This window comes from Varanus komodoensis, unplaced genomic scaffold, assembly GCF_004798865.1.
Source record: "Varanus komodoensis strain SLA01 unplaced genomic scaffold, ASM479886v1 scaffold12, whole genome shotgun sequence".
Classification (NCBI taxonomy): Eukaryota; Metazoa; Chordata; class Lepidosauria; order Squamata; family Varanidae; genus Varanus; species Varanus komodoensis.
Genome location: NW_025335349.1, coordinates 1,948,688 through 1,961,691, shown reverse-complemented (window position 1 = coordinate 1,961,691; position 13,004 = coordinate 1,948,688). Strand labels below are relative to the sequence as shown.

Below are 13,004 nucleotides of genomic sequence, written 5' to 3'. Positions count from 1 at the left end.
TCCACTCCAAACCCATTTTTCATTTCTCTGAATTAGGCATCTCTGCACACTATGCACCGTTCCTAATAGGAAACCATGCAAAGAGAAGGATCTGTGTGGCACATAGAGAACATGGTAGCACAAGTTGGGAGACCTTTATTTCCAGTCCTCTCTGACTACTACAACCTTGTGCACAATAGCCACTTCCATTGTTGACAGCCCCAGCCCTCAGGAACCCCATTATATTGGGGAGGGTCCTTCAACCCTCACAAACAGTGAGAGGATTAAATGGTTAGGAGGAATCAAACAAAATGGGATGCCCCAACTTTTGTGAGGTAATGGCATCATTGGATACAACCCACTGAAAAGATCACATTTAGGATTGCCTGAAAAGAAGTGGGATGCAACATACATGCTTGAAATAGAAAATTACTAACAAAAAAGCACTAAGTTTTTATTTCAAGTATAAAGCAGCACTTGAATTTAAAACATGCTTTGGTGTTTAAACCTATTAATGATGCATAATATCAATTGACTGGTTGATTTTTAGAGTCAATGATGAAGATGTCCGACTGATGCTGTGGGACACAGCAGGTCAAGAAGAATTTGATGCTATTACTAAAGCTTATTACAGAGGTAAACAGAATTACTAACGTATGTGAAGCTAACTTATCATACTTCTACACTATAAACACTTATTGATGGCAACAACTTCCTAATAATAACATTCAGTATATGTCAAAGAACCTTTGCCTTTGTTTTAGTAAGTTATGGTGAAAACAAATTATTTCTATATGTCCTGGTTAGATGTTTTCTATCTTAGTTTTAAATATACCCTAGAAGTTGTGTTTCATATCTTCTTTTGTAATATTGAGGAAAATATTTAAAATATATTAATAGAAACACAATTAAAACATTTTAAATTGGATTTTTAGAAAGTGATATTTTCGGAGAAGAATTCTACACCTGCTGTAAGCTAGTTGTATCGAAATGTTTGCAAAGTGTTTGTAAAAGATCTATCCATTTATTGCCTTTGACCTCAAAATAAAGTTTCTTCTATCAGTTCAAACATTATTTCCAATGTAAAGGGCATTAAAATAGCATGTGGCAATAGTTTTGATGTGGAACCCACAATGCTTGTAACTTACTACCATGTGAATAGTTTGGAGAGTTTCTCAGTCCCAGTAGCTGTCATCAGTGCTGATGTGGAGTTATTTCATAGAGTGGAGCCAGTCTAATTGTGATAGCAAGTAATAAATATTGCAGACTCTGTGTAAAATTGCCACCATGCAGCAACTGCATTCTGGAGTCCATAATATTTGAATGTGTCTTCAGTGTGAGTAATGCCATGAGTTTCATTGGCTAACAAACTGTTGGTGACCTTTTTGTTCTTCCTGATCTTTCTCTGAAGAACTGCTGGTACAGAAACTAGCTAGGTACATTAGCTTTTCTGGAGAAATTGAGTGATAACCTAAGAAGGATCCTTGTAGTTCTGCTCTGTTGATAGTGAAATAATCTCAATAGTACTTGTTTAAGATTTTACATAATAGTCATTCCCTAGCTCAGCTTCCTTAGATTGTGTTCTGCTGAATATATAACTTACGAGATAAATATCCCATCATTCTTATCTTTTCTTATGTCGAATGTGGTTCTGAATGGCTAATTCGCCCAGAACAATATGCCGGTGTGATATAATGGCTATAGGGTTGGACTGGGACTTGGGAGATCCAGGTTCTAGGCCCCAGTTGGCCCTGTTCTTTGATTGGCTTTGGGCAGTCACAGATTCTCAGCATAATCTACCTCACAAGGTGGTTGTGAGGACACACTGGAGAGGAGGCGGGTCATAAAAGCTTCTTTGGGTTCCTTGCAAGAAGAAAAATGATGGGATATAAATGCAAAAAAGAAGAACCACCATCACCAATAAAAATATAATGTGTAAAATGTATAAGCCTGCTGCATTTCTGTAGACATACAATATTACAATTCCCTTTAATGCACTCTCCCTCTTGGTTTTTTTAATTGAGTTCTGATGCTGCCTTAAATTTATTCAGCCACATGAATATCAGTATAGCATTACTTAGATTGGACAGTAACCTGTGGTGTCATTCTGTTAAAAAATAATGTTGTATAAACGTAAGGGACTAACAGCATTAGCTTGAGCAAGGGGATTTTCCAGGAAACTGTTGCACAAGTAAGTGCTATTGGCGTTGCGCTAAAGGTCCTTTATGGTAGTGCAACATAATTTGCATTAGTGAAATGACAGATATGCCTATTGTTTTAATAACTGATCTTCCCACTAAGTGAGAGAGAATTGATACACTGATATATATCTCAAGTGTGACTTTGCAGATATTTCTTACAATGCCATTCTCAGAGCCTAATATTCAAAGAACCTCTGCTGAGGCATGGGGTGTTAGGTTACCCTAAGTACTCAAGGTTTCTTCCTGCTCAGTGACTGTTCAAAATTCAGTTAGAATGCTTATCAGTGTAACATTACCTTTCATTCCTTGTTAGCAGTGGGGAACTGGATAGAATGCCAGAAGTAGCCAGTTCTTATAATAGAAAACATTGAATGTTATTGTTCAGTACCAAGTATTTGAATCCCGATAAGGAGCTCATTACATAATTCTCTTTAAACTGTAGTATAAACAAATTCAGGATTGATTGTGAAAGCCAAGATCCCCTTTTGTTCTGCATCCCAAATGGCCTGAGGTATGTAGAAAGACTAGAAGTCCTTCTAGTGGATTTAACATGGCAGGAGATCCCCAGATAAGTTACCTGATTGTTCTCCATGTGTTTCATGCAGAGTCAGCAACAACAAGAAAAAAGGTTTCTGTATAGTGTTTGCAAAACTACCCTTTTTGCTTTTTCTTGTGTATTCAGATAATTTAAAACATTATTACCAGACAATATCCTAACGTGGATGATTAAATGTGAAAGAGTAATTTCTCCTTAAACTTGAAGGGCGACATTATAGGCATCAGACTTCGAAATTTAAAAGGCTGTTGATGAGTTTAAAGCCAACAAAAAAGTTTGCATCCTACTCTACGGCTGATTAAAAAAAAACCTTACCAAAATAGGGGCTGTAGTCCATAAGCTATTAAGGTATTTGAAGCTTCCTGAGCAGCTAAACTTGAGCACAGAAAATGTCTAAATGTTTTCTCTCTGACTGTTGAGGGGCAGCGGGGTGGAGATTCAGCAGGTTTCTGAACTGGATAACTTAAAAACAAAGTTTTCATAGGAGCCTCAGTTTCTCATATTTATCCTCAGATGGAATACAAAGCCTCTGCAAAATAATGTGTAATTTATATTGTGAAGGCCCAGAATATGGTCTGGAAGCACATAAGGTATCCACCATGTTGAAGCTAAGCAGGTTTGAGACTGGTCTGAGATGGAGGAGAGATCACGTGGGAACAGCATGTAGCCACCCTGAGTTCTACAATGGGAGAAAATTGGAACAGAAATAGAAATAAGTATTGTGCTAGAATAATATAGGAGAATGAGACCTGTTTTAGATATTTGATAGGTTTGATGTAGTTAAATCAACTCTTTAGTAACTAGTATTCTGTTTTTCAGGAGCCCAAGCTTGTGTGCTTGTGTTTTCAACCATTGATAGAGAATCTTTTGACGCAATCCCTACCTGGAAAGAGAAAGTAGTATCCGAAGTTGGTGACATTCCTACAGTGCTTGTTCAGAATAAGATTGACCTCCTAGATTATTCCTGTATAAAAAAGTAGGTGATGTTACCATACTTTATGAAATCAGTTCTCCAATCATTTAAGTGACTTTATAATTGTCATTAGAATCCCTAAATGTAAAAGGAAGACATACATTTGTCCCAATACCTCGGCACAACTTACACTTTAGATCAGGGGTCTTGAACTTCCTTCAACCTGAGAGCTAAGTTTAATTTCAAGGAGGAATTCCAGTGGTTGTTGCACTAAGATACCAAAAATATGTGCACATTTTAGCATAAATTTCTTATTGTCAGTAATGTAGCCTTTGGAGGGGCATTGTGACCTTTTAGAATGGGAAAAATGTGCAAAGGCCATGAAGAGTTGATGGGGGAGAGAGGGTTTGTTGAGGACCTCAGGCAGGCCAGATTTGGCCTATATACCCAAGGTTCAACACCTCGGCTTTAGCCAGTAGAGATGTTGCTTAGGATATCTTCACCCCAGTTGTCATCATTGTTGTTGTCATCATCATTATCATCAATTACATTTCTGTACCACTCATAGCCAAAACTCTGGGTGGTTCACAATAGGTTATAAAAACAACAAAACGCAATACATATAGTACAAGCAATTGAAGTTCAAACAGCATGTAATGGGATGACTTTAGTTTTTAAATGTGGTTTTATATGTCATAGATGAGCAAGGATATTGAGAGGAGTCTGCATAGTAAGTGTGATCTAAAGGGTCATATAAAAAGGGAGTGTCAGAAACTCCCCTGCTCGCTGCTTTTCCTCTCCCATTTGTCCAGGGAACTCTTTTTTGGTACTAGAAGTGAGCCTGAAGTGAGCCTGGGGCAGCACTAGGGTAGGGGAAGGTTGGACAGAAGCATTCAGCACCCCCACCCCATGCCTCTAGTCTGCTTTAAATCACACTTCATTCCCACTTTCTGCATGCAGAGGACAAATCTGCATTTCAAGACATGGGTCTGGCACTATCAGTCAGGCCATGAGTCTTACTGAAACCAGTGTGACTGACTTCCGAGTAGTTTATTGCGGACTGGAATCTAAATTAAATAAGGCAGTATTGCACCAAGGTTGGCATATGTTAGAAGGCTACACTTTTCCTTTTTTATGCCTATGCATAATTGGCCTGCTTTTGTTTCTCTCATTTATTTATTTATTTTATTTATTTAGGAGACTTCTATGCCGCCCCATTCACCGAAGCCTCGGGGCGGCTCACAACCATAAATAAATAGAATCCAATAAAACATTGTAAATTAACAATATAAATTAAGTCGCCCTGGCCAAAGAATAAAATGAATAAATAATATTAACAATTAAAATAACGTTTGAATAAAAAGGTCTTCTCCTGGCGCCGAAAAACAAATAACAATGGCGCCAGGCGGACCTCTCTGGGGAGCGCATTCCATAGATTGGGTGCCACTGCAGAGAAAGCCCTCCTCCGAGTACTTACCCTCCTAATTTCCTTCACGGAGGGTTCCCGGAGAGAGTTTCTTGTATGTGTGCTGTTTTTTTATGTTATTAAAATATTATTTTGGTTTTTAACAGACTGTGTTTTATATCTGCTAGCCTGCCATCCATTTTAGCTCCATCCCCTGTTTTCTTCTAACAAGTTATTTTATTTTATTTTTTCTGAATAAATTTATATACTGTTTAACATACTTAAAGACTACCACCCACATCTCTGCTTTCAGTAGTATTCACTTCCACTGCTCTTAGATGCAGTTAACTTTCAGAAATTAGTCTACTTTCATGAAGATTATTAAGTGAATTCTATCTGTTCTAATGGAAATCAGCTAATGTCCAACATAATTTTATTTTTCTCTCTGACGAATAGTGAAGAAGCAGAAGCATTGGCAAAAAAATTAAAATTAAGGTTCTATCGAGCTTCTGTAAAGGAGGATTTAAATGTAACAGAAGGTAAGAGACTGCTAATCTGGAATTATAACTTATCCACATGCTAGTTGTTAATTTTTCTTCTTTGTCAGCATTAGTTCCCAGTTGTTTGATAAAATCTATTTCTGTTCTTGCCCTGATGGCTAATTTTCTGTGTCCAGCGACTCTCTCTCAGATGGAGGAGCAGAGACTTACTTACCAGTAAGAGCTAGGACCCAGTAAAATGACTACTGCTTTATAGTCTTTGTACAACCTGCATATGCATGAAACCCATTTTTATAGCAGCTTCATCACTTAAAAATTAGACCAGAATTTGTAGCACTTGGTGATGCTCCTGGCATGAATATTAAAATTTGTGTGTATAATTTTTCTTAAAGCCCTAATGTTGCTTTCTGTATCTTGTAGTTTTTAAGTATTTAGCTGAGAAGTATCTGCAAAAACTCAAACAACGGATAATTGAAGATCCAGAAATAGTACACACAAGTAGTAACAGAATTGGTATGTATGCAGCAATAAATTGCAGTGTTCAGTATTGCTGTTAACTGTGGGTTGCCTTTTTCTGTTTCACATGTACCTCAGTGAAAGTGGAAGTAAAACAGTAAATTGCCAGATTGGTACAGAAGATATGTATTATTTTCTTTTTGTAAAATATGATAGCGATAGATATATGATGGAGTGCCATGTTAGGGTACTAATGAACCTGTGTAGACCTTGTTAGACTCATCTCTTAAAATTTTGTACACAGAGGTTAAGAAATCAATGGGGAAGGCATGATTTCTTACACATTTACTGGATTTGCACAACATAACAATCTAGCATAGCTGACAAGCCTGTTGGTTGCTGTCTTATGTGAATCCCGATCATTTCCTACATGGCAGCTTGTTGTCCACAAAGAACAACCCATCCTGATAAGGATGGCTTATTGTAGGGGTTGTTGTACCATGATGGATTGTTGTGTCCTTCACACTTGGACAAGTGTTGCCATCATGGGTAACAAGGAAGCAGCTAGGGAGCTGTTTGACAAGAGTGGCAAACCCCCCTTGTTGCTCTTGCTAAGCTCACCTAGGGCAGTGTCAGGCTCGGTGGCCAGGTCGTGGGCAGCCAGAGACAGGACAAGACGGGAGCAACAGAGGCACCAGGGCATCAGGCAAGACAGAGTCCAAAAGCAGGGTGTAATGACAAGTCTAAACCATAGTCATGATACAGGCTTAGGTCAGGAATCACAGGACTGCATGACAGCAGAACAAGGACACTGTCAGGAACGAGCCAAAGGTCGAGAACCAGGAGGACAAGCAGAGGTGCAGCTACCTTGGACAAGATAACTGGGCAGGAGAGAGATGCAGCAACAGTCAGGCAAGAGGCAGGCACAATAGCAAGGAAACACAGAGGGGCAGGAACCTGCATCACTCAAGGTCTGGGTTGTTAGGGTAGGGTGTATGAAGGCTTGGTCTTTGGCAGCATCAGTTGGACCAGGAACTGGCAGTGGCCACAGGTTTAGCTTTAGCTGACATGCTGCAGGGCTTGAAATATCTCCTGACATCTGGCTGGACAGTTGGCCACCAGAAAGGCCTGACAAAACAACATGAGGGGTTCAGAATACCCGGAAACACTGCCATATGACCTGTATCCCCATTGCTGGGCATTAGCAGGATAGGCAGATATATAATACCTCAGAATTCATTGCTGCTGCTTCTTGGTTACCATCACATGCAGCCAAGAACTGTCCATCACATGCAGCCAAGAGCTGTTGGAAGCCGTCCCGAGGCTGTTGGAAGCCGTCCCGAGGTTTATGCAAATGGGACGGCATACAAAAACTCCAACTAGCTAACAAACTAACTAAATAAATGAGAATGAACGAAAGAACGAACAAACAAACATGAGTTTGTATGTGGTGCCTTGGCCCTCTGTCCAAATCTGTGGAAGTTCTGATTGGGGTGTAGACAAGGATGGCCTCAGCAAACTGTTAGGGTCCATGGTTGGGACATGGTTGGCCAGAGACAAGACAAGAGCAACAGAGGCACCAGGACTAGGGCAACAGAACTTCAGGCAAGTCAAATCAGAACTTGCTTTTCGTGATCTCGAGGGAGGGAGGGAGGGGGGCGGAAGGGGCAAAAAAGCCACAGCAAAGGACAAAATGGCTTGTAATTGTGGCAGGAGGTCCAGACAGGTCCTGTCATAGGATCACCTGGTAATGCGTTCAGGAGAACAGAGAGGGAAATGGCGTGGGGGGAACAGTCCACAGTGAGCACAGTCATCTGTTGGGCTCTCATGAACTGCTTCATGAGCAACCCACCTAGTGTAGCTTATTGGTAGGGTATGTTGTCATGATGTGCAAATGCTTCCATTGTCAGAATGAAAAGATGTAATTTCTATTAGTATTCAATATGCTGGTGAAAATCTATAAGAAGCTTGTTTTATGAAAAGAAATTTGCACTTGATGAAAAGAGCTTTGTAAATTGTCTTTTCTAGAAGTATACTAAAGTTTTGCACATAGTTGTTCCTTAAAGCACCTCATAGTCAGTTCAGTTCTTCTTCTTTTTATTTCAAAGCCCTCATGTCTTCCACCCCCAGCCTTTACCATTTCTTCTATCCAAAAGCAATGCCTGTTGGCTTTTGTTTAGTTGCCAACTGATGAGGGTGGATGAATGCCAATGTCCAGTTACTCAGGCTTCTCATGGAAAATTAACTTGACAGTGGCATCAGCTTACATAAACTGGGTTTTGCATCTAAGCTTGTAGCATTCATTGCCAGATCAGGAAGCAGAGACGTATTTTCCAAAATGAAAAACATAAAGCTATACAGTATATTAACAGTTCCAAGCCTACTGCCAATTAAACCATTAAAATAAAATATTTAAATCACTTTGTACTATGCTTCAGAGATGGCTAGTAATACATAAATGTATTTTAATTTCATATAGGTGTCTTCAACACAGCAGGTGGAAGTCATTCTGGCCAGAATTCAAACTTGCTTAATGGTGGTGATGTCATCAACCTTAGGCCAAACAAACAAAGGACCAAGAAAAACAGAAGCCCATTTAGCAACTGCAGCATACCTTGACACTGCTATACAGAGAAATCCCGGTCTGACACAGTTGTTCACCTCAAGTTTGTAAGGAACACAGCTGGCTGTAGAGATGTTTTACCAGTGCTTTAGCAGATGTTGCACGCATTGGATCCCACATTATAGTGGATACTGCTGTTAAAATGAATTATTGTTATCGGTACATGAGACCTCTGGTGGCACAGAAATCAAACCATTACCCCATGCATTTATTTCACATTGAATACGACAACTTTCTGGTTGAAAGGTATGATATATTAAAGTGTACAGTAGGTTTCACTTCTTGAAAACATAAATGGAAATCAGTTGTATTCATACTGTTCAAGATAATATAGCTTTTCCTACATAACAGATCCTATGGCTCATTAGGAAGATACTAAAAACTGAAACTGAAATAAATATTTCAGTAAATTATTCAGTGCACATTCCTGCAACATTGGTGGTGCAATATTTGTATAGCTTATGAATTTTAACTGCAATTTATATACATATCTAGAAGCTTGGTCAAAGATTCAGGCTAATAAAACAGGTACTATGTCTGGTTATAGGTCTTAATGGTACCTAATGACATGTGAGAAGTATTTTTCAACTTTTGAGTGCAGCTTTCTCAAATGGCACTCTGCATATTCACTTTCCCTTCACAGTGGGCCTTAACTTAAAAAAATGTGTTGTGCCAAAACTTAAGTTTTATGCTGCTACACTTAAGTATTTTGGTTGGTTTTGTGTCACAATATACATTCTAAATTTTTCTGAGCAAACAGGTGATAAACGGTACAGGCAAGCAGAACACATCTAGTTGTTTGTTTAAAAAAAATTGGAACTCTGTAATGTGTACATTACAGAAAACCATGGTGAAATATGAGGATACTTGTTTTCAAAAGGTTAAAAGTTATTTTGAAGAATTTCTTTAGTGTATCTTGTAATACGTGTTCTGCACCCAGGTAAAGGAGATAAGGCCCCTTTAAAGATGTGCCTGCTCTTAATCGCACAGTGTGAATGTAAGCCTGCAATCTTATGCTCACTTTCCTGGGTGTAAACCCCACCAAATTCATGGGGTTTACTCTGAGTAAACGTGTGTAGGATCAAGCTGTTGTCCCCTTAAAGTTGATGTACATCCATATAAAATGTTTACAATCAGAATGTTAACTTTTTTGACAAACAAATCTCATGCTGCAAGGTCATTGTTAAACGTTAACCCTAGTTTCCTGTTGATGCATGTATCTACAATACTGATTCTGTTTACATGTTATTGTGTAATAGCTCCACAGTATTTCTGTAATAATTCTTTGCCAGCAGCAATTGTTCTGTTTCTAAGAAATGTTAGAATATCAGTAGTTTAGGAGAATAGTTGTTTTCAAAGGCAATTAATACGACGTGAAGCTCTACAGGCTGAAGTGTACAGTTCCTTTGGATGATGAGCTCTTCTTCAGAATATTACTTTTAAACATCCATATTGAGTCTTTTATGAGCTATAATCAACATTGAATTATTCATTTACTTATGAGACCTTGTCACCATAAGTCTGTATATTGTTAATATTTTTGGAGAGGTTTCTAACATTCCATGAATTTATATATAATAAACCTAAAATATATATACACTTTTTCAGTGGTGTCTTGGCCCAGCTGTCTCATAACATGGGCAAAAGAATCAGAAAATTATGCACACATACTGATCAAAATGTTTATTTTGCTTCTGTAACCATTCCTGTTGCTGGCAATGAGGTGGGCACTGGAGTCATAAACCCTTCTTTCATTTTGAAAATGTTGGAACATGTTCTTTGTTTTTAAGAAGTGTAACTAGTCACTGGATGGCTGTACATGTACGGGTCCAAACAGTATTTGTCATGCTTTATGGGACAATTGCACAAGCATATAAATAAGTTATCCATTGTTTTATGTCCTTAAACAATCTTGGTTAAATATCTAGGGCTCAGCGTGCATACTATTTTTATATGAACAATTTTACATTAAACTGGTAACCTTACATGTGTTGGATTTGTGAATAGAAGGACTCCAATCTCAGTTTATTTTTTGTTTCTCTTTGTAAAAAAATAGTGCAGGTGTAAAGTATTTGCTATTTGTGCTGTTGTGTTTAAGACCATTACACATACTGCTTTTTTCAGAGTTCACATTTTTACTTCAAGTACTTGCAGTAGGTGAAACACAACTTTGATCACATCTTGGATAGCTTGGAAAGGGTTTTATTTTCAGAAAATAATTATAGAAGTGTTCTCTGTTTCACTTTGAATATATCAAAGTCCAGGAGGAAGCAATACCAAATGCTATGAGTTGTTTTAGTGATGAATTCTAACATCTGTGTGTTTAGTTAAGGGTTAATTCTAGAGGTTCTGATACATAGTCATGCTGCTGGCCAGTAGTTTCCTGCCAAAAAAGTGATCAGTGCTTCCAGCTTTGGTAGTGCTCATAACTTGGGGGCTTTGGAGAGGAAGGATAGAATTTTTCCTGCTATAGCTCAAAGGTACACAGTTTTTTTGGTCCCAAGAGCTGAATGTAATGTGGCTGTCGGGCCACATAGATGTGTGCTCATCCAGTCACATGTGCACACGTATTCCAACAATCTGCCTATGGATCTCTTGGGGAAGAAGTAAATGCCTTCCCTCTTCCAGAGAATGTGATAGGGATCATACTTTCCTTCATCCTAGCAGCACTGGGGCAAGAATGATCCTTATGAAGCTGTCTGTGGGACAAAGTGGAAGAATGTGGTATCTCTGGGGTGAGGGCAACCCTGGAGAGGACCGCAGGTCATGCATCTTTGAAATAGGTGGCTGATGTCATAATGTAATTCTGTCCATATTGTGGCAGCTTTCCCACAGCCCCAGGTGAGAAAGAAATACTTTGCATGCAGCCCTGAGTGCAAAATAAGGATCCCCCCCACATATTCCTTTATCTGCATAGAACAGGATCCATAAAAATCAATCCTGTGCACACGCCTGTTTCCTCAACTTCGCCTCTCTCAACACGCAGGGGTGTCAAGAATAAACACTGAAGCTGATGCAGTTGCCATAAACTCGTGTTAGTCGACTCAACATTGCAATGAAGACATTAGCAATTTGTATACCTTAGGTATAATGCAGCCATGCTCAACAGGAACGATCTATATTATAACATTAATGCCTTTTGTTACAGTGTGCCTGTTTCTCTTGAACGTTTCAAAGTATTAGGTACTGTAAGATAATGATGTCTGGGGCCTGATACTTCGTGTGGTTTGTTTTGCCATCTTTAAGCTAACTCCCTGCCTCTTTTGTGGCAGGTGCTTGTTTTGAAGGTTTTACTTAAAATGATACATTTTCAGGAAGAATAGACAAATCCTGTACAGCCCCAGCCTTGTGTTGGCCTACATTGTGGTGCATAAGGGGAGATGGGATGGGAAGGGATTTTGCTTTCAGGCCTCTGCTGGACCTGTCCAAACATCATTGCTGTTGGCATTATTGCAGATTGTTGAACTAAATATCCTCTTTCATCTTCTGTCACATAATTTAAAACACTGAAGCACCATGCAGATTTCACTTTTAAATCAGAAAAAAATGTTTTTAAAAGTAGACTATTTAGGACTTAAATTTGTATGCCCTTGGGCATGGAAAGCATGTACATTTATAATAATCAGTAAATTTTGCATTATTTACACATTAATTTGCTTGTCAGTATTCAACTTGAAATATGCAAAGTAGTCATATAAATACCTTTTTTCTTAGTACTTAAACTTTGATAAATTGCTGAATGTACTTTGTAAATAATTTGCTTAATAGTAGTTGATGCAGATAATATGGCATGACTTGATTATGTATCATCTACCTAACTACTTGTGTCTATAAAATATCTTTACAGTTAGGGTGACCATTTGTATAAATTTATAAGGTTACTTGGGCAACTTCTAGCATTCATGTGAGGGTAATGGGCAACACCCAAAAGAGTGAACATTAACTTACAAATAATTTCTTAGAGAATGTAAATTATTTTTCACGAGCATAAACTGCTCTAGCACAAGGCCCATAGCATTCATTGGTGCCTGGCATGCCAGTTAATACTACTGACTTGGTGCTAGTGTAACATAATTTACACTAATGGTCATACTATGTTGGATATTGCCCAAGTATGGTGTGGATGCTGAGAATAAGCCATGTGATGAGTCTAAAAACCATAACTATTATAAAAAGATGGTTAAAATCCTTATAATGCATTCAAATTGAAGAGTATTTTCCTGTTTAGGAATATTTAAACTTTGTTGCGTGCCTTTTAACCCTGTTGAAGTTCCCAGATACACAGTGAACTTCTGGTTGGCTTGTCAAGTTAATTCCTGAGACCTGAGCATTTTGTTCGCTGCCTTTCAAACAAGGAGACAGTTGAAGTAC

The 13,004-nt window shown here is 38.5% G+C and overlaps 1 protein-coding gene across 4 annotated transcripts in view; it reads left to right on the top strand.

The window, feature by feature from the left end:
- Positions 1-10,232, top strand: part of RAB23 (RAB23, member RAS oncogene family) — a 37,791-nt gene extending 27,559 nt beyond the window's left edge. For all 4 annotated transcript variants that reach the window (XM_044422123.1, XM_044422125.1, XM_044422122.1 and 1 more), the window contains 5 exons: positions 530-615; positions 3,556-3,712; positions 5,511-5,593; positions 5,975-6,067; positions 8,490-10,232. In XM_044422123.1, coding sequence (XP_044278058.1) covers positions 530-615; positions 3,556-3,712; positions 5,511-5,593; positions 5,975-6,067; positions 8,490-8,629 — 559 coding nt within the window. In that variant the 3' untranslated portion in view covers positions 8,630-10,232. The remainder of the gene's footprint in view (positions 1-529; positions 616-3,555; positions 3,713-5,510; positions 5,594-5,974; positions 6,068-8,489) is intronic.
- Positions 10,233-13,004: the final 2,772 nt, after the last annotated feature.